The sequence below is a fragment of the Motacilla alba genome, chromosome 12 (genome assembly GCF_015832195.1).
Source record: "Motacilla alba alba isolate MOTALB_02 chromosome 12, Motacilla_alba_V1.0_pri, whole genome shotgun sequence".
NCBI lineage: Eukaryota > Metazoa > Chordata > Aves > Passeriformes > Motacillidae > Motacilla > Motacilla alba.
In genome coordinates this window covers 20,115,997-20,141,518 of record NC_052027.1, presented here as the reverse complement: position 1 = coordinate 20,141,518, position 25,522 = coordinate 20,115,997, and the positions used below count along the sequence as shown (strand labels likewise).

Below are 25,522 nucleotides of genomic sequence, written 5' to 3'. Positions count from 1 at the left end.
TTTGCTGCAGATCACTTTACTTCCAGGGAGGTACTATAAAAACCACCTAGGCATTGTGGTCTTGACTGACAGGATGAGTTTACAAAGTATTAAAACACACTCTCTCCAGAGTGGAAGTCAGTGACATCTGCAGCCAAAACTAGTTGCTGACCATACCAAGAGAAACTCCATGGAGCAATGAGACATCAGGATCCTGCAGCACAAACAAATCCCAGAGCTGCAGGGACAGTAAATTCCCACTCCTCAAACACATTTAGGAATCTGGAAGTAACTCCAAGAATCTCTTTGGAAACGAAATAGGTTTTCCCCCTGGGAGAGCCCCCACCCAGCCCCAGGCTGCCCTCACCGACGCAGCGTGTGCCCTCCTCGTTGGAGTGGTACCCTCTGCTGCAGCTCAGCATGTTCCTCTGGCACGTGTAGGACCCCACGGTGTTGATGCAGTTGAATCCTGGCTTACAGGGCTCAGGGAGAGACGTGCATTCATTGATATCTGGTGAAGAACACGAATAGAGCAGTGAGAGATGCTATGTAACCCTTCTGGTCTGCTTTCCTCCAACTATCACTTCTTTTTCTTCACTTCAATTTCTTGTGCTACAAAGATAAGGCTGATGAAGGTCTGCTGTGGGGATAGCTCCAAATTCAACACACAAGTACGGGCAGCAGCATTGATATTAAGCTTACAGCAGGGTTTGCAGAAAACTCCAGATCCAAGGGGTCAATGCACAGCTCCCGAGAGGCCCAGGAGCTGCAGCACAGGGCACAGACCCTGCTGCTCACACTCACCCACACAGTTTCCCTCAGGGTCTTGCAGGAACCCATCCATGCAACGCTGCTTTGACTCGCAGTAGAAAGAGCCCTCTGTGTTCTGACAAACAAAGTTCACCTTGCAGCTGTGCGTTCCTCTCTGGCACTCATCGATATCTGTTCAGCACACCAAAACATCACACTGGGGTGAGCTCAGCTCTACCTTTCAGTGGCCTTCATGGCCAGCTAACCTCCAGAAAGGAAATTAGGAGGCATTATTTCAACCGACACGTGTTACTAATGGGAAATCTGAGGGTTAAGTGTGTGTGCTCTTGGACACCACTTCAGGATTTGTCAGGTCCTGCAGCAAATTTGATTCAGGTCCCTACTGCCTCATTCACAGCATCTCTTGCAACCCACAGATACCAAAATATCTGTACTTTTTTTACAGGCTACTGTAGAACAGTTTGTAAATATTATAATCCTCTATAATCTAGTTCAAGACTAGAAAGTAAATTAGATTAGTAATAAATGTTAGAAATGCTCTAGAAGCAGACAACAGAACAAGGCATTCACAAAAAAGCCTCCTCAAGTAAACCAAGCTTTATTTATGACAGTTGTTTATAAAGGGAGATTTCTGATAATTTCTATTTTATGGCTTTATGTTCTACGTCAAAAGCTAAGCTTTTTCTTTAGGCATCTCTTACTGCAGCTGTCAGGAAACTGTAAAACTTGTAGGTGTAAGTAACAGTGAGTTTTGCCCTGAAGGCAGAGCACGTGTGTCCCCTGCACACTCCTGTGCTGCTGTGAGCACTGATAGTCCCTTCTTTGTTAGACGCCCACAGGGACAGGGGGGACCAAGAATAACTTCTTAACCCATTCCAAATGGGTAATGTAAATGTAAATAAATGCTGACAAGGATTCTGAACACAGGAAGGACGGGGCTGTCAGCCCCGTGTTCCATTCAGGCTGGGAATTTTTGCTGGAATTGCCAGCAAACAGCCTCAGATGAGCCAGACAGAGGAGCTAAGAGGGATTCCTCCATCAAGGAGATGTCAGAAGGTTTCATCCATGTTCTAAGTAATTTACAGTTATTCCTGGACACCATTTCAAATGAGTGAATGTGCAGGAAGAGCCTGTAAAGCCCAACACCTCCATGATGAGCAGCCTTTTTTAGCTGCAGCGCTGGTATCACAGAGCAGCAACACCAGAATGCTCTGCAATCCCTTCCCTTCCTCAGTGTGAGAGCTGAGAACACTTTCCTTACCCACACACTCGCCGTCCTTCAGCTCATGGCCAGGCTGGCAGCTCAGCTCCTGCAGGCAGCGGAAGGAGCCCATGGTGTTGACACAGTGCTCTCTCCTCTGGCAGGTGTGTCTCTCTGTCACACACTCGTTGATGTCTGTGAGAAAAAGGGAACAAATCAGTGCCACAGGGTGCCAAGGAATCTCCCTCTTCCTGCTCTTCTGGAGAGAGCAGAAAGCTCAGATGAAGGACACTCAATACAGGCTTTGTTACAGGGCTCTGATGGAAGATGCTTTTAGTCCAGGGTCTTTAGTTAGCACAGAGCGACTGAAGAGACACAAATCAGAGGGGGATTTCCTCCTCCTCCCCTCTTCCCAAATGCCATGGGGATGGTGCAGGCACTGGGGATGGGGATGGACAGAACTGAGGAAAGGCAGGGTGGGCGGAGGATTGATGACCAGCTGGTGGTGAAGGGATGGGAACTCCTGGACAAGGGAATGAGAAAGGGATTAATGCCCATTGCTCCTCTCCAGACCTTCACAGCCCAGGCCACTGAGCAGCCCTGCTGCCTCAGGCCAGGCTGCCAGAGGCTGCTGGGGTGCACTGCCCAGGGAGGGGAGCTGAGGCTGCCTGCTGAGCTGGGTCATGCTGGCACCTATTCCCTAAGGAATACATCACTGGGACTGGATATGTAGGAACTCATGGAGAGGAGCCCTGATGGCTCAATCAAGTCTGTAAATTTGTATTTAGAGCTTTAAAGAGATTTGATTTCAGCAAGTGGAGTAGTGAAAAAGTTCTTTTTAAGAAATCACTTGAACGCAAGATTGCAGAGCATGGGACAATTAGGGAAGGAATATGAAACACCTTTAAAATTATATGTTTTGATAGGCTTGGATGAAATAATCTAAAATTCAGGTTTTGCTTATGTTAATAATGAAAGCTAGAATGGCATGATGAGCAAATACTTAGAAGCAACAAAAAGGGGCAGAGGCTGGGAAGAGAAATTTTTTTGCCAACCTCCACAAAACCTCACACATTCCCAGTTCTATATAAAGATAAGAATTGCTAGAGCTAACAAAAGCCAAATGTGACCAGCACCATTACCAGTCCTCTGGCTGCTCTGTGCATGAAACTGTTTTCATACTACACAATAAAGCAACTATTGTTTAAATCAGATTTTCATTTTGGCTGTAGAACCTCATTCTCAAATAAGTACATCAGATATATGACTTCCCCTGTGGAGCACGAAAACAGGAAAAGCTATTCGAAAAGATTTTTGTATTTAAAAATGTGTCAGCTGGTTTTCTAGCAAAGAAATGAGGAGAAGCACCAAAACCCTTCAGTTCCTGGTGTGTTTGGATAACTGGTGATGTGCACCGAGTTCTGCAAGACCTGCATTAGCTTGGTTACATTCCACTTCTCACTTATTCCTATTTCCTTTTTTTTTTTTCTCTCTCTGTTTGCCATTGCCACTCTCCACATGCTCTGGACTTGCTTTCCAAAGCAGCTGGTTAATCCACGGCAAGGTCCTGCCCTTTCTACCTGTCCCACATGAAGTCTGAGCTCCTCCACTGAGGGGCAATGTCCTGGCCTGCCCCAAAGTTCCTACAGGGTTATGTCCCCCTAATGCCTGTACACTTTCCCACTTTCTGTTAATTAGTATTATCACAAGTGAAGTAGAATAAGAGTATTTTCACAAGTGATCTTGTGGGGATTGCAAAACCCCTCACGCGCTGGGAGATGAATATGAGGCGCTGTGGTAGATCCCTCTCACCTACTCAGACTTAGTTCTTTAAAAGTTTTGATTTTTTAAAAATTTATTTTAGAGAAAAGCAGCAATGGATGGCCACTTAATAGCACCCAAAGCACTGCAAGACTTTCTGCTGGCTGTACCACAGATCTGAGATTATCTGCTCTTGCAAACCACAAAAGGGCTCTTACATAAACAAACTGACAGCATCATGCTGCAGCTCATGAGCTTGAGTCAGTCCAGCACCGTGTCAAAAAAGAAAGTATGTTTCTCTGACATATGAACCAAAGAGGGTAGGAGGCATTCCACGTGATCAGCAGGTGGAATACTGAGTAACAGGCATAAAAAAAGGTTGTGATTTCACGGAGAGAAAAAAAAAATCTAATATGATTTCATGTTTTGTCTATATTTTGGACTCAATTTTCAAAACTCAGAGTGCTTGAAAAAATATGCAGAACTAGCTGGAACATATCTGAGGAAATTAAAATGATGGTAACTGGCAGATTACAATGCAGAATTCTCATTTTCAATTGAAGTTTTGAGACACTGACACATGAAGCACATGAGACACTGACAAGCTCTACAGCCTGACTGTGAGCTGGGTTAACTGCAAGGCTTAAACCCTGAGCCATGGCCAAGCAAAGCTCTGCTCTGGCTGTCCAGAGTCAGGGCAGGAGCCTCTGGCTGTGCCATCAGGCCAGCTGCCAGCCCACCACAGTCCCCTGGCCAGTTTATCATGCAAACATGCCTGGTTTTGTTCATTTTTCTAAACAAATTCCTAAATTTGCCGTAGAATCCAGAGTGCCCATGACCTGTCTCCCTCCAGTCCTGGAGCCAACTCCACAAGTCAGTAAGATGCTTGACAGAGCACTAGGAATAATAGGAGTTATGTTTTCAGACTCAAACACAGCTAATTCCAACACTGGACCAGTTGTGGTATTCATCCAACCCAATTAAAGCTGTGAGGGAGGGTAAGATGATGTTTTCTTTAAAAAACAGGGAAAAGAAGAAAGATAACTCCGTACTATACTGAAAACAAGTCACACAGTTAATTTTTGAGGAATCTACTCAGTCTCTATGTGTGGCAGCAACATTCCTCACTTTATGTCAGCAAAACCCAGAATGAAATGCAATCATGTAATAACTCTTTTTTTTTTCTGCAGTACTGTCACTGAAAATGGCAACACAGACACGATCCCTGAGCACATCTGTTGCACCTAAGAGCTGGCATTTGTGCCATCAACATTTTACCTACTGCTATTAATTTCAATATGCACTTTGACATCAAAAACTCATTTTGATGCACCTTCTATTAAAAAGGTAAAATGCAGACTTTTCTTGTGCTGCATCTGCAGTTTCTCATTACTTTTTCCTCTTCAAACCACCTCATCTCTGTTTGCTTACGGGACAATGTGCAATGCAGGCACTTTGTTATTTTGCAACCACCCACCCTGTGGGTCCAGGAATAAAGAGACCATGTCCTGCTCCCTGTCAGGAGGGAACTGAGGTGGGAGTAGCAAAGACAGGAACAGAGCTGTCAGTATGCAGTGGGTGGTGGGAATGACTTTGCTTGAAAGTCACCAGAAAAGCAACACCCAGCCTGGCTCTTCTCTCTGGAGAACATGGAGCTTCCAGCCCAAAGGCCTTTCAGTGTCTGCTTCCAAAGACACACAGAGGGGCTGTGTGAGAGCTGTTTAAACAGCTGGGGACTTCTCTCTGTGCATGGCTGGCTTTTGGGAATCCTGGGTGTCTGCTCCTGAATGCACCTGGAGTTATAATTCCACCTCTGACTAAAGGGAACTCCACAGATCAAAGATCATCAGCTGCTTTGTGGCTGTGCAAAGATTGCTCCTTCCGTCCATAAAACATGCAAAGAGTAACATCGTTAAACCAACAAGAATTTGCCAACTAATTACCAATGGTTTTCTTCTAGTGTTTGGGACAGTTCAAGGTGGAGAGCAAGCTGTTAGGCTGGAAAAAGATACCCCAAGAGAACGAGGCAGAGAACAAAACACAAACCACAGTGTATGCCTGTGGCTTTCCCCTTCAACTACAAAAGTAGGAAAAAATGTTAAAAACAGCAAATGTTCTGCTGGCACCATACATGGAGCAGAGCTGGATGGGAGCAGGGAGCACACACAAAAAAAAGGAAGAGAATTTCCAAAGTTTTTTAGGTTATTTAAAAGGATACCTGTAAAAACTGCCCTGCATTAAAGGAACACAGAGGTTTGGTGTTCAGTGAGGGAGAAGGGCTTCACAAACGAGAGTTGTGTCTTTGCTTTCATGAGCAGTGCCTGAGGTTTATCTGGTATCAGCCATAATCAAACTGTTTCAATGTCATGGAGCAGAGGGAGAACATGAGTCAAAGAAAGCACTTGGCACCTGCCACAGCAGCTCCTGGCAAGGCTGCAGACACTGGTTTAGTTTCAGAACACTCCTGGGAAAGGTGAAAAAGGACAGATCCATCCTTCCTGTACCGTCCAGGGAAAACATCAGGGGGTTCAGTGGCAAGAGTTGGGAGCAGAGCTCGAGGAGGGGCCATTCCTGGAGCTGCCAGGCTCCCGGGCAGGAGTGTGGTGCCTGCAGCAGGCTCTGGGCACACCCTGGGCACCTCCAGCACCAGCTTCAGCTCAGGCTGAGCTGTCTCATAAAGGCCTCTTTCCTTCCAGTGCTGCTCTCTCAGCCATTTCATTGGAACCAAATAATTTCATTAGTTTCCCATTCTTACCAGTACCTGATTTCAAAATAAATAATAATAACAACTAAAAAATAAAAATCCAGCATCAACAATTTAAGGAACACCCAAAAGGTGGTAAATCACAGCTCTTCTCTGGATTCTGACACTGCAGAAGTTTTCCTGCTCATGCCCAAATGCCACACGGTGCTTATTAACCAGATGGGATCACAGAGCTTTAAAGACAGGAACAAAATCAAAGCTGTGGTGGTCAGAAAAACAGTGTTATACATGTAGGGAGGAGGACAAGGGTGGAAGAGAGCTCAGCATTCACACAGGACATTACAGCCACGGGCACTGATGCTTTCATGGATGACTAGAGGTCTCCAGGTGCTCAATTTTTCCAGGCAATGCTCCTGATGCCTCCTAACCCAGCCTCTAGAAAAGTACCCAAAAAAGAAACTATTTCACATCAGCTGAGGTCCTGGCTGCTGGAAGCAAACTAAATCCTCATAACTACACTTGTAAAAACTGATTGGTTTCTTCCATGATGTCAAACACCAGGGATGATCCAGCAAAATTATGATGCATCTCTGACTTTTACACAAAAAAATTTATGCCAGATCAACAAAGGACTCATATGAATTCTTAAATGCCCTCCCTTTAGAATGGATTTTTTTCCAGTGCCCAGACTCACATGGATTCTTGAGCTGTATTTCTGAAGTTCTGTTGTTTGGTGGTGTCTAGAACTTGGCAGTATTGAACTGTGCAGAGAGATCAGCTGCTCTGATCCCTGAGCTCAGACTGCAGCCAGCAGAGATGCTGTGCTCACCACACTGTGGGCTCGGGGCTCCTGCTCAAGGTTATCTGCACCCTGAGATGGCTGGGGAAAAACCAAACAGCACACAACTCATGAGGTGAAGGGCTGAGCAAATGGTTCACGTGTGTTTGTGCTGAGTGGCTCTGAGATGTCAGATGCAGGGATGGCGGGGAGGTGCTGCAGAGCATGGAGAGCTGTGATGCTGAGGGGAATGGCGTGTGCCTCTCGTCTTACCAACACATTTCCTATGCCTGTTGAGAATAAAGCCCTCTGCACACATCCCACTGTGGCTGACACAGGAGAATGATCCCAGTGTGTTCTCACATAATTGTCCGCTGGAACAAGCCTGAGCACCTGTGAGGCACTCATCCAAATCTACAGCAGCACAGGCCAGCCAAAAGGGAAAAACAGAACTCCATTAGAACAGCTCCTGAAATGAAACAACATTTCTTTCACGCCAGGGATGCCGAGATGAAGTGTGCTGGAGCTCCCACATCAGCACCAGGCTGCAATACATGCAGTGTTACACTGAAAATAGGGCTGGAATAAACCCTCAGAGATGATTCAGTCCTTGCTCACACTCTTGTACTTTTGCCATTCCAGAAAAATATCCTTAAAAACAGGCAGGCATTCACATAGAGACAGTGCACACTCCTTGAAAGAAACCTGTTCCAGTGTACCACCATCCTCACCATCAGATCCTGACTTCAACAGAGATTATAAATGTCCCTTGCCAATGTTTAAACTCACTGCTTCCACTGACAAATACAAATTTTTTCATTTCCTGTAGGAAAATGATTACCTTGAAATGCCCCTTTTGATGCTGACATTAATTAATCAAATTAGCTTCCACAACACTTGAGTAAGCAGTGTACTGTGAATATTTCATCTGGTGATATTAAAATCCCATTTTCTTTACAGACTGTCTGGAATTTTATGAAAATGATTTGTTATTCAATAAGATCTAAGATTAAGGGTGATGTGGATAATTTGTGAGCAATTCTGAGCATTGGGAGCTCCTGCTTGCATTTCACTGTTACTGCTCCCTTACTTAGAGATTTATAATTAAGGTATGTCACAGAGCATGGCTTCTGACCCCAAGCCCTCCCTGGGCAAACATATCCCTTGTGACTACTCAAAAATATCCATTTAAAATGTCTGTAATGTGAATGATGAGGATGCAGCTTTGGAATCCACTGCTCATCTCTGGGCAGGCCAGAGCTCCAGCAGCAAGTGAACACCTGGAGCAGGCTCAACTCCCACGGCATGTCCTGCCCCTGTGAAGCCTCCCTGAGCTCAGGTTTCCAAGGCAAAAGGAGCTAAAAGCAAACAGAGCAGATGCCAGGGCAGAGCTGTGCCCTGAGGGTGCCCAGGACAGCAAAGGCGTCCTGCTCGCTGCTCCTGCTCCCAGCCAGAGTGCTGAGTGTCCACAGCTGTGCACAAAGAGCCTGGGGAGGAACCTCAGTGGGAAGAGAAACCAGAAGGGCTGTAAAAAAGCCTGCAATGTCAAAGGAAAAAAGCACCAGCCCAGGTTTGCCTCCACCTCGCCAGGTAACAGCCATGTTGTGCTTCAGGAGGTATCTGTGAGGCAGAACTGGGATTCCTTCTGCCAAACGGTCTCTCTGGTGGCACTGCAATTCCCAATTCTGAAAAAGAGGAACAGCCAGGGGTGTGAGGTACATGAACGTTTAACCATGGCTCTGTGGGGAGCCCAAAGCACTCACCTTCACAGGAAACCCCATCAGCCATGAGCGTGTACCCAGCCATGCAGGAGCACACAGCATCTCCTTCCACGATGTTGCACAGGTGCTTGCAGGGGCCGTTATCTGCACAACACAGAATTGCACAGTACATCAGGACCCCCAGCACAGATCAGCTGCAGTTCCATACTGCCAGGCCAGCCAGGCACAATCCCAGCTCAGGCAAGGGGAATCAGCCTGCGACCAACCTGTCCAGGCAGCCCTAAGCACTGCTTCTGACCCTCCTGCTGCACACAGACACAGCTGGCCTCTCCTACCTGCACTGCTCACATCACCCTGCACTGCTGCACTGCCCACCCCAGCCTGAGGAGCAGGTGGGGAATAATCATGAAGGCAGAGAGCAGCCTCAGATTTCTCCCTCGGGTTTCCCCTGACAATTCCTCAGCCTTGTGCCACAGTAACAGATTAAAGCTGTGCACTGAAATCAGACTGGAGAAAGGATGAGTGGAGTTTTATTCTGTCTCTAAACATTCCTCTGCAGCTGACACCTCCAACGTACCTTTGCACTTGTCCTGCTCTTCCTGCAAGGACACCACGAGGATGGGCTGGGAGGGAGAAGCTACTGGAGGGATGGTGGCTTCAGCTTCCAGCCTGGTCATCTGTCCTCTGTCAGGATCTGCAAGACAAAGGAGGATCAGGGACAGCACCATCCCCACCAGACACCACACAGCAAGGGGTGATCCCATTCATCCCACTCCCATGGTGGGATTCATCCCATGGTTTGGAGAAGGAAACAAATATCATGGACACAGATCAGAGAGCCTGGCTGACAATAACTTCTGTAAAGTACTGCAATATCTGAATAAACTACAAAGTGCTATTTTCATTTTTAAAGTATTTGCTGTATTTTAAATACAGTGCCTGTCTTTCATTCGGTATTTGATGGAAAAAAAAAAACAAGCTTTGACCTTATCCTGTCCATCCTATTTCAACACAGACAAACAACAAACACCTTTACAAGCACAGGGTACTTTGGAATGGCTTTTGTACAGCCAAGTGGAAAACATGACAGCTGCAGTCTGCCACTAATATTTTCAACAGACAGTAATGTAAAAGGTATCAGGAAAAAAAGAGCTCTGTTACTCAATAAGGGTATCAGTATCATCAAAACAGAAGCCTAAATCCATAGGGCTAAATTGTCCCTTAAGAGGGATGTGTCCTGTCCCCACTGAGTTCAAGGGTCACCTGGGGCAAAGTGTGATCCCCAAAACAGTGACAACCTTAAATGACTAAGGGTGACTGCAGTGCAGGTTTGGGGTGTGGGAAGAGTGATTTCCTTAAGCAAATGCAGTCAGCACAGACACATAACAGGCTGTGGCGCAGAGACAAACAAAATTCACCTGCTCGGGGCACAGCCTGAATGATTTGCCCGGGAATGCCCGAGACAGGCACAGACACACAGGGACAAGGAGAACTGAAAGACCACTGTGCCACATATGTTTCAGCCAAGCAAAGCCACTGAGGTTCCCAATCCCCTCCCTGATCCTCCCTCAGCCTGGCACAGCAAAGGCAGCACCAGCCCTCCCTGCCCTGGCCCCTGCCATGCGCCTTTGAAGTCCCATGGGTGTCCCCTGCCCCTGTCACTAACCCATTCCCCAGGTGAGCTCTGCAAACCCCTCGGCACACCTGGGCACAGCCCTGAGCTCCACAGCCCTGCAGATCTGCAGGAACATGACTTCCAGATCACAAGATGTTTCACCCAGAACCTCAGCTGAGGCAGTGCTGGGACAAGAACAGCAGAGCAAAGCAAAAGCACAAATATACTCCAGGTGAGCAATCAGGCCAAATTCTGCAGTGCTAAAATAAGAACTTTTTTTTGCCTCTTTTGGATTAGGTTCCTTTCCCAGAATTTTAATATAAGCAGAGCAGACAGCTGCCACAGGAACAGTCTAATGCATTCTTGAGGTAAATGCTATAACACCACATTGAGAAGGATAACATACAGAATGCTCATTGTTTGGCTTGAGCAGAGGATTAGAAGCCTGAGGAGTTCTCTCACTGGATGGAAAGACTGCTTTTGCTTGTTAAATAACAGAAAGCACTTGTAACTAATATGAGGTTTCAACTTTCTGGGTTATCTGACTTGAAATTGTGCCATTGGAGAACTCCACACATCAAAACAATTACAACACAACTGACTTTCTTTTCCAGACTTCCACCACACTAGACAAATTTGGAGTTTGTTATCACTGAAGGATGTTAATGATTTTAGATAAAAATCAAAGCTCAGGAAGCAATGCTGTCTGTCTGAACTAAGTTTATCTAAACTTATCTAAAGAAACCCTAACAGTGAAATACAGAATTACTCTGAGAAGAACAGTATTTCTTTAAAAATCTTTACAAATCCCCTTCTGAAAAGTGCAAACACTCTTGATTTGAACATATGAAACACCACACTTATCCCATACCACCAAACACAAAAATAAGGCATAACTGAGTATCCTAAATCACCATTTTTCTTTACATTTTATGATTTCCACAGAACATGTCCATGCATCAACACCCATTAAAAACCCTCAAGAGAAACTGCAGAGAAACTAAAGAAAAGCTTGATTGATGAGTGCAGGTATAAAGATACTGCCCTTCATGCCCCTTTTCTCACCTGGAGAGCAGCTGGTGCCATCCTCCTGCAGGGTGAACTCTGGGAAACATGAACACTTGTAGGAGCCCACGGTGTTGATGCACAGGTGCTGGCAGAGCTCCCCCCCGTAGAGCAGACACTCATCCAGGTCATCTCCAGGCAGGTTATTGGACAGCTCAGCCTCACTGCTGATGGACAGCGCTTCGTGGTGATCCTCCCTCTCTGAAACTACAGCAGAACATCTCTGACAGCTGTTCTGGCCTTGGGACTGGACACAACAGGGTGGGTGGGCACAAAAATGCCAAGAAACGTCAGATCTACCCCAAACAGTTACTGCAAGGATAAGAATAAAGGAACTCATCCTGGAGATAACACCGTTGTGCTGGAGTGCTATCTCCTCCTTCCCTAGGGCTGCGGGGACAGATTTCACAGAGCCACTGAGAAACAGTCACAAGGGAGGTCACAAGCTGACCTTCCACATCACTGCTAACCCCACTCCCACTGACATTTGAACTAAGGTACTGTGCTGAGCCCCAGCTGAAATTGGCCCCACACTGAATTCCAAATTTCAGGAGAAGTTATCCAGTTCGTTTGGAAACTTTCCAACATCACAATTTGTTGGCTTCTCCTATATTAGCATCAGCAGCAGCCTGGGAGCCACTGAGCAGTGACATGGGTGTCCATCCTACTGCCTTTAAACATCAGCCAGAGCTGGAACACCACCTGCTTCCTTTCCTGACCAAGTCTGACAAGGCTTTCTGTGACATTAAAATTCATCCTTTAGTGAGTTTCTCTGTCAGCTTTTCTTGAACACACAGCGCTCAGTGAGGCACAGTTCCTCGCTCAGTGAGGTTTCAGGTGTATTTAGGGATGAGATTCTTCGCTTTCTCCAACCTGCTTTAGGAACAAGGCAATCTGTGCTAGATCTGAGAGGAAAGCAGCTGTGCCTCTGATGCCCTGCTCCCTCCAGCACCTCAGTGAAGGCCGTGTGAGGCAGAGCCCTCGTGTGCAGGGTCTCAGTGACAAAAGGACACTCACCCTTCTCGGGTGTCGCCGTGGGCACGGGCTCAGGATGCCGTTTGATCTCGGGATGGATGAAGTGATCCCCCCCTTCACAGCAGGACAGCATCACGTGGCTGCAGGGGTAGCCCAGGTTGATGTTGGACTCGCAGGTTTTCCCCTCACTCCTCAGGCGCAGGCCCAGGCTGCAGCAATCACAGCATTGCTGCAAGACAGGGGAATGTCAGCCACCAGCATTTGGAATGTCTGTCAGCCACCAGCATTTGGAATGTCTGTCAGCCACCAGCATTTGGAATGTCAGCCACCAGCATTTGGAATGTCTGTCAGCCACCAGCATTTGGAATGTCAGCCACCAGCATTTGGAATGTCTGTCAGCCACCAGCATTTGGAATGTCTGTCAGCCACCAGCATTTGGAAGCACTGAGCAAACTGCCTGGGCAGTGGTGGAGTCCCCACACCTGAAGTGTCCAAAAGATGTGTGGGTGTGACACTTGAGGACATGGTTTAGTGGTGAACAGGGCAGCGGTGCTGGGTTTACAGTTGCACTTGATGGTCTTAGGGGTCTTTTTCCACCTTAACAATCCTATTCTGTGATTTAACGCAGCTTCAGGGATGAGCCCACACACACCTGGAGCTGATCTGCACTTTCCTAAGCAGTGGAGCATCAGGAAAAACATTTGGAGTGTGGACAGTTATAAATATCAAAGCTTTACTTGTGCTTGTTTTTGCCATTCTGCACCAACGGGTCAACTGCAGCCACAACAAACACAAAGTCTGGCTGTGCCAGTGATTTCAGCAGCACCACATGCCAGGAACGAGTGGTGCTGCACATCAGCTCCCCCCAACTCTTGCTCACAGGCCTTGCCTGTGTGTAGAATGAACAGAAATTATAAACAAAATAATACAGATCAGCACCTCTTTGCATTAGAGCTCAAACTATGGTCAGTTTGAAGTCATGAGACAGGAACTGGAACTAACCTGCACTGACATGAGGGTCAGCAGCATCCCAGCCCTGGCAGGTGCCAGTAAAGACCCTCCTCTCTGCACTACAGCCCTGCAAACCCGCTCTGACCTTTAATTACCTGGCTGTGCTGGACAGCATCCTGCTGGGACTGCCTGGAGGGAGGCCAGGATGTCTTTGATGAGGTCTTTGCCTCTTTTTTCCTTCCTCAGAGTAGCTGAACAGCAGCTTCGCTGACATGTTCATCTTCCACCTCTTGCAGTTTGCTCTGCTGCAGGTGGCAGGCAAAGACTGTGTGCTGCTTTACTCAGTCCCAGACAATCTACTGCACAGTCAGGCCACAAAAGGGCATCGGATAAATGATCTCAAATTCAAAAAGTCCACGCTGTGGATGCACAGTGGATACCTAACCAAGCTGAGGAGCTGAGTCTGCTGCAGAGACAACAGGGGTCACACCTGAGCTGGAGATGCCTTTGTGGATTTGAATTTAAGTGTCCTCTCACCCCTAATTTATTTATTTATTTGTTTATGTATTTTAGCTATAAATAACATGTTTCACTGACAGAAAAGCACAGAGTCTCTTTCCCTCTGCAACTTCTTTGATAGTCACCCACTCACTGAGAGTTTGCTGGAGGAGCCTCTCTGAACCCAGAGAGGAGACTCCCGCCTGTTCAAACATTCACCCTGTGAAAAGGGGTCAGACACAGGAAACGAAGGGCAGGATTTGAACTGGCAGCAGGAGCTCCACGGACAGAGCAGTGCCAGGAGGGAGATCCCTGAGCTGCACGGGCAGTAAGAGAGGCAGTGTTCTAAGGAGCATGGAAATGAGGAGGGATCAGTTTCCATCTTTAGAAATCCTAGGTGGGCATTCCCATTAATCCAGAGCCTGTCTCCTGTAGGGAGATGCATACACTCCCAGCTCAATGCTCAGAAACTCTGTTGCTGAGCCCCTTTTTTCAGGACAGCATTGGGGTTTTGTGAGCACTTCACACTCGGTGCACAGCCTGGCATGTTCAGCCAGCACTGATGGCTGCAGCTCACATTTTATGGCCCTGCTTCCTAATCGGAGAAATCCCCAAACACCATAAACAGCAGACATTACTCACATCTGCAAATATGCACAGCCATAAGGAGCTCCCTTCATGCGCCCAAATACATTTGTGAAAATTTTACACTACGGGCCTTGAAGAGGATGAATTATTTTGCACACTAAATAGGCTCAAATTATTCTTTCAAATGAATATTAAACCCCTCCCCCCAAAAAAAAAAACCAAAAAAACAAACAAAAACCCTGGCAATAATGAATTGTGGTCATGCTAGAAAAGGGAAAATTCCTCTTGCTAACCTCCCCAAATCCAGAACCCTCAAATTCAAATTTTATGAAAAAAATTATCTTTTCTGTTTTTTCTTTTGTTTTAGCTCAGTTTTGTCACCTTCAATATGCAAAATAGAAGTTCAAGATAATACATGTTTTTACTGAAGTACTGTAAAATATGCAGTATTTGCCTTGAAGACCCCGGCTTCTTTCAGTCATAATTTGATTCACAATTTATCCCATGTGCAGGCATGACAAAGAGTATTAAATCAGTCATGCATCTTTGGGCCCACATATTTTCCAGGTGAACAAAACTGTTTCATTTTCCAGCGGAAAAACTTGTTCTCTGAAAAGTTCCTTCTAAAATGCAAAAATTGGAATGCCTTGACTTTCTGTTAGCTGCTTTTTGAACGTCCCAGGAATTCTACAACTGATTTAATAGCAAATATGACTATTTTTACCTTGCAATTGAGAAACCCACCTTGAGAACCATTCTTTGGTTCACAGCTTTCTGCATTCCCCTCAAAACTATCTTAGCTGGAATTCTGCATAATTGGATTTACCATGGTGGAGTCTCCATCCACTAGGAAAAATCCCTAAGCCTGTGCTTTTTGTGCTAAGAGTAAATAACAATTAAAGCACCTCAAGATTATGTTGATTTAGCACAGGCTGGATTTAGCACTCCTGGATCTGAAAAACCAGCACTGCCACATTCACCTTGAAGCAAAAGGTGAAAACATCTAAAATGCCTGAAGACCTACAGATGTTTGTAACCTGGAGATAAAACCCTGGCTTTTGGCAAGACAGTGTAAATATCTTGCTGGGTTTTGAGGCAATTAATGAACTGTCCCACATTCCAGACAAACCTTTTTGATTTATGCCACAGGATTTACTAAGAGCAGACAGATCAGGGGAAACACCACTATGGACTGTCAGCATCTTCTGCCAGATGCACTCTGAAACAATGTTTAACCACAATAACATTAGAAAACCTTTCTTGTAATAAAAACATTAAAAAGTAGTACGAAGTTGGATTATTTTGTATTACAGCAGTACATACTGTAATGTTAAAGTGATACGAAGTCTCAACAGTCTCAGTATTTATTGATTTTTTTTGCAAGCAGTAGCTGCAATGACTCAAGAGCTAAACGAGCTACATAGGTGAGCAAAGCTGTTCAGTAATTTTACTGTCTCAGATGGTTTATCTTAAAGGAAAAATCCCACTGGAACTGGCATGAGGAACCATTGCACAAGAGTATTTTGTCACTGGTTTCAGCTCAGCCAGGAATGATGGAGTTCTCCCTCCCCACCTCTGCCTGAGGAATGGCATGTGTAATCAGGCTGACTCCACAGCCTGGCTCTGCCTGGCATGCAAACAACCCCTGGTGAAAACCTAAGAATAACAACTCTGTCACATTTCAGACATATTAATGTCTTCTCCTGAATGCACAAATTCTCCTTTTACTCTAATGACAGACTTGAGACCCAAATTATCAATGGTTCTGATGACAAATCAGCACAGCTAATTAACCCTTAAACCCTGCAGTGGATGTCCACATTCCCTACTTTTCCAGTGAAGAATTATCTGCGAGAATCTGCGATGTAAAAGAACAGATAGAACTAATCAGGCTCCTGCTGAGCCCAGGAAGCTGCACTTAAGCTGAGCTATAGCTATGTAAATTATGATCCGAGGGAAATGAATTCTGAAAGGCATTGTTCTGGTGAAAACTTGAAAACGGGACAATCGAGCTGCTAAATCTTCAAACTGCTTTAAATTGGTTTGGCTCCATTGGTTCTCATAAAGCAAATCTCATTTATCTAAGCAGAGGCTGTGGCTCAGGATTTGTGATTTGTGCTGTCCATTAACGGTTTGCCTTTATTTATGAACAAAAGCTTCCATCATCATCTAAATGCTTGCTCCTCTAGTCCAGCATCGTGCAGAACTGAGAAAGGGGGCTACAATTCAACACTGGAGTCAAGCAAAGCACCCAGTAATGGGTTTCACATTATATCTTCAATTAAGTTTTGCCCCATCATTTTCTAAATTCTTTTACGCTATAGATATAAAAACTAAAATGGACTTTTCAGCTACTTCCAAAGCTAGGAAGCAAAAGCAACACAGCCAGTTAGGTCTACAAAATGGAGATGGACATTAACTCAAAACAACATTACTGCAAAGTTTTAAAAGGAGCTGCAAACTGAAATGCAAACAGCACCACTTCACTGCCACATTCCTGCAAGTTCATCTTTCCTGTGCCCACAGGAATGCAGGAACAGATGCCTGCTGAGGCAGGCAGGAGGACACCTTCCACACCCACAGAGGAGCTCACCTTGTAGGAGGAGCCCGTGCAGGGGTCGCTGTCCTCGGGGCCACAGGTGTCCCCCTCCTTGGCGGCGACCATCCCGGCCAGGCAGCTGTTCTCCCTCACCGTGGACACGCAGCACTGCTTCTGGGCAATCCTGCAAGGGCCAGGCCACTACTGTCACACATCCCAGGGGCAGGGCTCTCTGACACCCCCTGGAAATGTCCCAGTGCCACCTCAACTACCCCACTCATAGCACCTAAACATGTGAAGAAAACTATCCTGGCAGAACAGGAATTAATTTTTTTAAATTAGTATCTACTTTGTATCTACCCCCTGGATCCCTGCAAGTGTCCAAGGCCATGTTGGACAGGGCTTCAAGCAGCCTGGGACAGTGGAAGGTCCATGGCAGGGGCTGGAACAGGATGAGCTTTCAGTCCTTCCAAGCCAAACCAGAATGGAATTTTACAATCTTTAGGTAGTGAGTTGAGATGAAGCAGACTCCTGGGAGCTGCAGGAATTGCAGGGTTCCAGCACAGGCAGTGCCCTGGGGCTGGAGAGAGCACCAGCTCTGCTCACTGGCACAGCTCCTAGTGGCAGCAACAAGATTTTGTCCTTGCTTTCCAGGCTCTGAGACCACATACTTGAATACTTTTTCACATAAAACGTTTTATTTAGACATAATATTTATGGGCAGACTTAAATCTTTAAAACAGGGACACAACTGAAGTTGTACAAGGAAGAAAATTGAAACCCTGATCTCTTACTCCTTTTAATCCCAGTAGGTTCACCGGGACTGAAACATTTAGGATCTGGCTTTTTCATCTACAACCAGCCTCAGATGTGGGGGTGCAACTTATGTTATTAATGTACTGGATTTGCACCTACTTAGGCCGAGGCTGGAATTTTTAATCTGCCATTACTTCACAGACAGTTGGTATGTGTCAGTTCTGTCATGCCAGATCGCAGCGGGAACGATTTTTATCTCCCAGTAACTTCAAAAAGGTGCAATGATACTAAATTTGATTAAAGGGATTATACCAAAGTTTTTCGGTGCTCTAAATGACGGGACCAGTCTTTGAGAATGTGAGTCTGCAGTGAGTTTGTCTCCATTCCTCCCCAAGGGCTGCTGCAGGCTCGTGGGCAGGGAATGGGATGAACTGCAGCTCATGGGGTGCTGGTCCAGGTTATCCTGCACCCACCCCTGTCCTCCAGCTGTGCAGAGGGAACCTGGCTCCCTCCCAGGGCAGGTGCTGCTGACACCAGCAGCAGGATCAGGGTATGGTGCCCCCTCCAGCAGAACCAGGGGCCACTCACAGAGCAATAACACATCCCTTAATGACACGGATAATCACTGCGCTCAGCACTTGCCAAGCTCTGCCCTCCCATTTAACTGCAACTCCACAGATGGGCAGAAAACGGGGAAACAAAAATCTGTGCTGTGCTCATGGGAGAGACAAAAAGAAACCTTAAAAAGCTTTCCTCCAGATTGGATTTTGGGCAATTGGAGGGGAAAATTCTGGCTTCTAATTAACCATGAATATTGCCAGTCCACAAATAATTCAGACAATGAATGACACGGTTTCCAGTCTCCTGGACATCCCCCAAAGTACATTTGATTTCTTTTCAAGGGCTACTCTTTATGCTAACCAAAAATATTCAGTTTTACCTTACGTACCTGCAAATATCACCATCCATGCCACTTACAGGGATTTCTGTGCACTCCCCGTTGTCTATAGCCCACTGCTGGCCAGCTGCACAGCAGCTCTCAATCAACTCCTTCGTGGAACCTGTACAAAGCATACACACAGATTTTTGTAGATTATTTTGTATGGAATGGATTTGGTTTCATTCTGCTTCTTAATTGAGAAGATCTTTTAAAATAACGATTGTTCAGGGTTAGTTTTTTCCCTTTATTTCCACATTTTGTTTGGTTATAAGGAAAAAAAAAAGAAAGGGACAACTGATACCTAAAACATCTTGACATAACTGATCATCGGGTGACGTCCTTTGGGGGGAACAGCAGAAGGAAATTAAGAGTTTTAAATGCTATAAATGACATAAGTGATTTGAAGAACCTTTTATATTTGACAACTCTGAGCAAAATCCTGGAAAAATCATGCTTGGCCACTTGGTGCAAGTTGATTTAGTCATTATGCTGCTGTAACAGTGCCCTCACTACACAGGCTGGGTTAGCATAGAGTGCCCCAGCCTTGCATGGTTCAGCTGGCTTAAAAATACAATGAAAAGGTCTGGGAGCCGTAATTCTGACTGTGAAATGCTGGCACTAAGATGTAGTAAGAGAGATGGACACGGAGAATGCTCCTGTAGCTCCCACATTTGATTTTGTGGATTTGCACCCAAGATGTAAATGTGCAGGTTGCAGCGAAATAGGATTTTGCTGGATCCTCTACACCTACTGCATAGACTTGGGGCACTTTGTTCTCTTCGAACCTTTGGGGAGGAACAGCCCAAACCAGACCTACAGGTGCAGGGGGTTAATGACCCTTTGTGTCCCCCCCACCCTGTCCAGCTCCTGCTCACACACCAGGGCGGTGGCACCACAACAATGTGCACGTGGCCCCCAGGCTACGAAATGCTCTCTTTTTATACAACACATTAACAGCCTTAAAATATATTTGAATCTTGAGAGCTCTATTAAGTGTAAGAGTTGCTCTGTGACATTCGAGGGTTGATCTATGCAGTTAAACTGGCAGGAAATATATCCAGTACCAGATAACTACAATACATTGCTATAAAACAGTGAAATTTTAGCATAGTTCTAATTCACTCCCTCGGTGGAAACTCCATTCATTTTACCATGTGCTGAAATACATTTGTTGCTCTTGCTGGAACATGAGAATAGAGCAGAATTTAACTATCTATATTGCAGTAATCTACATGATTTATAATTCAACTAAAAGCGAGTTACTCATTGCTCACTGAAGATTCAATATCAGATTGCTCTACTGAAGTGCCATACTATAAACCAGTCATATTTGCAAAATATATTGCCTTTTGCTGTGATCTTAAGAATAATTAAACCCAGAATTAGGTTATCATAAAATAAACAAACTACTGCATTTTATCTTCATCAGGAATTTCAAAGAACCTGGAATAACTTATAATAGGACTCACAGACATTAGCATGGATTTATGATATTTTAATTCACCACTAGGAAGAACAAATATATACAACTAAATACATGCACATGACTGGGAATCACAGAGCTTCTATGCTGGATAGAGATTTTCAGCTCTGTGTGTAACAGACTTTGAAATACAAAAACATTAAAACAGAGCTTTGTTTATTTGGGGCTTCCATGATATTAGCAGATTTAGAAGCAGATTTGCATCTGCTCATGGAAAACAAAGCAGTTTTGTTTGAGAACTCTGTAATCCTGTTTTGTTTTGGTTTGGTTTTTTTTTTTTAATATACTGTGTGACTCTTATAGATAAAGTCATTTCACAAGCCACCTGCTAATAGATAATTTGCTATTTATAGATGTCTTCACTAAGAAAAAAAAAGGTAAATTATATCAGGCTGCACTAGAAAACAGCAGCAGTTTCCTCACTTGTTTGCAAACTCACCTCCTGCAATTATCACTCTGCATCAGTCTGAAGACATGAACTAGAGAACATTTTGGCCTAACGAGTGTATTGTCTTTTAAAGACGCTTAGAAGTTAATACAAATATTTTGAATAACACTTTTCCCTCAGAGAATTTTAACTCTTCCCTGCCTGTGCTTTAAAGTTGTCTCAGTGCCTGATCCAACCCTGAGCAGCAGCCGGATGGCCTCAAACTGACGTAGGGACACATCCAGGCTTTCCATAGTCACATTATATCCACACAGCTTTTACATGCTAAGAATTCAGCTTTCAGCTACAAAAATCTGCTGGGGGTGGGTGTGTGTATTTTAAAAAGTTTAGCTGAAGCTCAAACTGAGAAAAACACACAGTTAAAGGCTACTAAAATATTTCCTCCCACTGTCACAGTGAACCATAAGTGTGTTAGAGCAGCAAAGGAGACAAAGTGGATTTTCATAAACTTTCCTCCCCTTTTTCCTTCCCAGTGTTCACAAATTATATTTCCAGAGTGATAAATCATCAGCCAGCTCTAGAAGGTCAAGAAAGGAGAGTATCTCAGTTTCTTGCCAGAGCTTTTTTGAAGTTTCCTTGATTTCAGCTTCACCTGAATTTCCACTCAGACCATTTCACACCTTTAACACCTCCAATTTGCTTCCTCCCGTTCTCACTTCGGGTCTGCAGCTCTGCAGAACATTTGCATCGATTGAATAACTCCTGTTATGCAAATGCCCATTCTTGGAGCCAGCACTCCTGACTGAGCTGCCAGCAGCTTTATCCATCATTCCCTTCTAAGTGGTTCTTTTGTCTCAGTAGAAAGACAGACAAACCTTAAGACATCAGCACTTCCTCACTGAGTCTGGTAAAACGCTGGCACAGGGTGCCCAGAGCAGCTGGGGCTGCCCCTGGATCCCTGGCAGTGCCCAAGGCCAGGTTGGACACTGGGGCTTGGAGCAGCCTGGGACAGTGGAAGGGGTCCCTGCCATGGCAGGGGTGGCACTGGATGGGCTTTAAATCCCTTTGCACACAGACTGTTCTGTGAGTCTATGACTCTTCACAGGATGGGAGCAGCAAGGACTGACCCACCACACCAACCAGCCCACCCAAGCCTCCCACACATGAGTGGACAATAATTTCCCTTCCCACTAAAATTACTCCAAAAGCCATGACATCAAGGAGCCTCAGACAGCAACTTCAACCACAGAGTGTTCCAAATAAGGCAGACCCAGTACAGGGGCCTGGACAGAATCACTTGACTTCAGGCTGAGGTGAAGTTCAAAACTGGTATTAACACCAACACCAATTATGTATAAGCCAGGGAAAGCCAGAGCACAGCATGAATCACCAGGAGGATCAGGGTGTTGGGCAGGGCACTGCCAGCCCCAGGCACCCACATCTCTTCCCTTCTGGCTTTAATTGCAGCTGTTAATTGCTGGATCAACACTCACATGGGAGAGAGGCAAAGGTCATACTCCCAAAACTGAGCTGACCTCTTGCTGTTATGATGGAATTTCCTATTCCATTCCTACACCTAAAGAAACTAGTTTATCTTCCCCAAACCTATAGTATTTACACTTGCACCCAGCACATACACTTAACAAGAACTGGAGAAAAATAAGTTGTACTTCCTTATCAAATACCTGCTTGGCAACATAAAACAATATATTAAAAAAATAATGACAAAAACCTCACAGAACAACTTGGGGAAGTTCTTAAAATACTGAAAAATAACTGTTTCCAGTGGGTCCTTTTTTTCTGCTCCAATCTCGTCACCATTTAAAGCTCTAATAAATAAAAAACAAAGTACTGTAGCTTTACCCCTTAGCAGGTTGTCATTTCCTATCTTATCAACAGCCTGAGAGGCTTTATTAAACTCCCTCCTTGAATTTCACAATCTAGGTGTGCACTGTAACATGTTCTCAACTTGGTTTATCTGAGATGGCTGTGAAGACGTTTTAATGAGTAAGGTAAAGAGTTTATCTTGGCAAAGACAGGGGAGGGGAGAATGACAGCACAGCCCCAAAGCCAGCTGCTTTCACTCTAAAATGAGCTATCACTTATGTCACTGGGGCTGGTTAAGCTCTCCCAGGACCTGTTCCCAGATAAATGAGCAGAGGGTTTTACTCTGTGCAGGTTCCTGCAGGCTCCTCCAAGTGCCTCAGTGTTCAGGATGTGTCTGACTCTAAATCTCCCTGAAATGAGGGCAGTACTGGAGTGTTTCCATGACCAAACCACAGTTAGCTCACTGCTCAGGATGGGGCATATTAACCCATGTGTTCCCCTCAGTCTTTGAGGCTTCTCTCCTTGGAAATTATGGAAAAGCAGACTGCAGGAGAAATACAGGCTGAGCCGAGCACTCAGCACACACCTCTTGGATTCAGTTTGGTGCCTAATCCTTTTCCACCACCCTTTTCAATTCCTGCCTGCCATGCCATCATCACAACAGTGTAAGGGAGGTCCATCACACTTGGAGCAACTTGCCTTCATTTTAAACCTCATGCAGCAAAGTGTTCTTCTGTGCTTTTCTCCATCCTCTGAAGGCACCCACGTCTCTTTGGGAATCCATCCCACCACTCATCCAGGACAAGTTCCTGTTACATTGCCTTCACTCTTTGGGAAGCATCTGCTTTCTATTTCAACATGAAAACATTCTGTTTCCTACATTATTCTTTTTTCATAAATTCCTTATGCTGCCTTGCTTGGCAAAACAGAGAGAGCTGTGTCTGCCCCAAGGCACAATGAAAAACTGGATAACCCAAGCTGAACGTTCATTTTACTGTGCACCATCCAGTGGAGACATACATCAACATAGCCTCAGCCAGGCTTGTTTGGCAGATTTTGTTCAAAGTGTCAATGAATAGCAACCTAATACTCCCTCTGGCTTTAGTTCTGGATAATCCTTGTAAGTCAAAACTTGTATTACCTGTGGCAGAGGCCAGATAATTTAGAAATGTTTGGTCTTTAAGGTTTCCATGACAGCATCCTTTATTAGATCCAGGCTTAAAGAAGGGGGGGGGGGGGGGGACGGGACGGGATGGGACGGGGAAACAACACAACTAAATAAATTCTTTAACCCTTTTCACCAGCAACAAACCCAAGCAATTCCTCTGCCTGCCGCTGCAGAATGTTTCTCATTTTGCTGTATCCTTCTGCCGCAGAGCTTGAAGCAGAACAGTTCATGCACAATCATCCTTCCATCAGTTACAACGATAACCCAGAGCAGGCAGAATGTTTCTTGCTCTTCAGCCCAGTCTTGGCTGTATTTTCCCCCTCAGCCCTCCTTCTCCAGATATTGCACAGAGTATATTTATGCTGGCTATTAACTTTCAAAAGAGCTTAGGCTTTGGAAAGCCTGGTTCCGATTATCCTTGTAATTCCTGTCTGAAGAATTTTATCTTGGGGAGAGCAAGCACTTTGAATGATCTGTTTTGTGGCTAGGTAGGCTCCTTTCTGCAAAGCACTTCCACTAGCCCTGTTTAATTTTTAAGTTAAAATTCAGAGGAATAGTGTTTATCAAGGAATGTAGTCAGGGATTGCCTGTCAGAGCACTTGGGAAAATTAGGCAGGATCACTAAATCTGCTGCAACTCAAACACTGAGTAAGCCAAGCAGTTCCAGGATGTTCTTAACCAATTACAAACTGAGCTGAGGTTGTAATGGTAGCTAAATTACAAAAACAGTATTCCTTCATCTTAAAAAATATAAAGGCAAACAAACATAAAGAAGCAAACAGATGTGTGTGTAAGGCCTTCATTCAGCTTATATGCTCCCCTTACATCTGAGTGCTTATCTACAGGAAAAAATGCAATAATTTCTCCATTACCCATTCACACCCACACACTGCTGTGTTAGGGACAGCCATCCATTAAGACTTTTCTGCTTTAAATTTTAAAATTTTAGCAGTGAAAAAGGTCTTTGGACTGGGAGTGTTGATCAAGGACGAGCCAAGTTACTGTGCCATTTTAAAGCCCAATTGCCTAAAACCACTACACACACTTTAATCATGCAATCCACATAAATATATTATTCATTCTCACACCAAGCACACAGAAATTGCATTTTTGTTGAAAGCCTGAAGGAGGATTGTACATTTATATCTGAACCACATCTGATTTGCTGGGGCACAGACTGCACTGTGCACACCCTGGCAGGGCTAACATGGGATAGGGAACTGTTCATGGATGCTCTATGAAGCTGACCCCAAAGGTCAAACATCCTTCAGGTTGCTGTTGTGAGCCTTTAGGGTTTTAAGTTTTGTAACTCTGGCAACTGAAAAGAAAATCCCCAGCACCTGCCCAGTGCTCAGTCTGCTTCCACCAGTTCAGCACACAAAGCACAGGCTAAAAAATACACAGCCTCATTGCCCTTCAGGAGAAGCCACTCAGAAGTTGTTCACAGAGAAAGTCTCTAATCCATTCGGGGGGGAAGGGGTGGGGAGCAGGGAAGTCAAGACTTTCATTTTCCTCATGACCAATCCACCCAAAGTAGAGCAACCGTAAAATTCATCAGAGGAGTGAACGGAGTGCTCATCTCTGTTCAGAACACCACTGAAAACATGGGGCAGATTCACCTCCTGACTCAGCTCAGCTGCTGGTGTCAGCTTGTTTGCTCTGCCACATAGCTCAGCACAGCTTTCAGCCACAGCACGAGCCTGCACACCTGGAGAAGGTAAGAACAGAGAGGAAAGGACTGACAGCAGCAGTCAGTGACCTGAACAGCCCCAGGAGTGCTCCTGACCAAGTGTGTGCCCTCCAGCTCTGCTTGG

At 45.2% G+C, this 25,522-nt stretch overlaps 1 protein-coding gene across 7 annotated transcripts in view; it reads right to left on the bottom strand.

Annotated features, from left to right (window-relative positions):
* Nucleotides 1-25,522, bottom strand: part of FBLN2 (fibulin 2) — a 90,796-nt gene that overhangs the window by 11,388 nt on the left and 53,886 nt on the right. For 6 of the 7 annotated variants that reach the window (XM_038149410.1, XM_038149409.1, XM_038149408.1 and 3 more), the window contains exons 3-12: nt 18,852-18,963; nt 17,201-17,330; nt 12,613-12,799; nt 11,596-11,802; nt 9,493-9,609; nt 8,958-9,059; nt 7,468-7,608; nt 2,012-2,146; nt 784-921; nt 347-490 (exon numbers count right to left, since the gene is read on the bottom strand). In XM_038149410.1, the coding sequence (XP_038005338.1) occupies nt 347-490; nt 784-921; nt 2,012-2,146; nt 7,468-7,608; nt 8,958-9,059; nt 9,493-9,609; nt 11,596-11,802; nt 12,613-12,799; nt 17,201-17,330; nt 18,852-18,963 (1,413 nt within the window). The remainder of the gene's footprint in view (nt 1-346; nt 491-783; nt 922-2,011; nt 2,147-7,467; nt 7,609-8,957; nt 9,060-9,492; nt 9,610-11,595; nt 11,803-12,612; nt 12,800-17,200; nt 17,331-18,851; nt 18,964-25,522) is intronic. The other variant, XM_038149412.1, reaches the window with a different exon arrangement.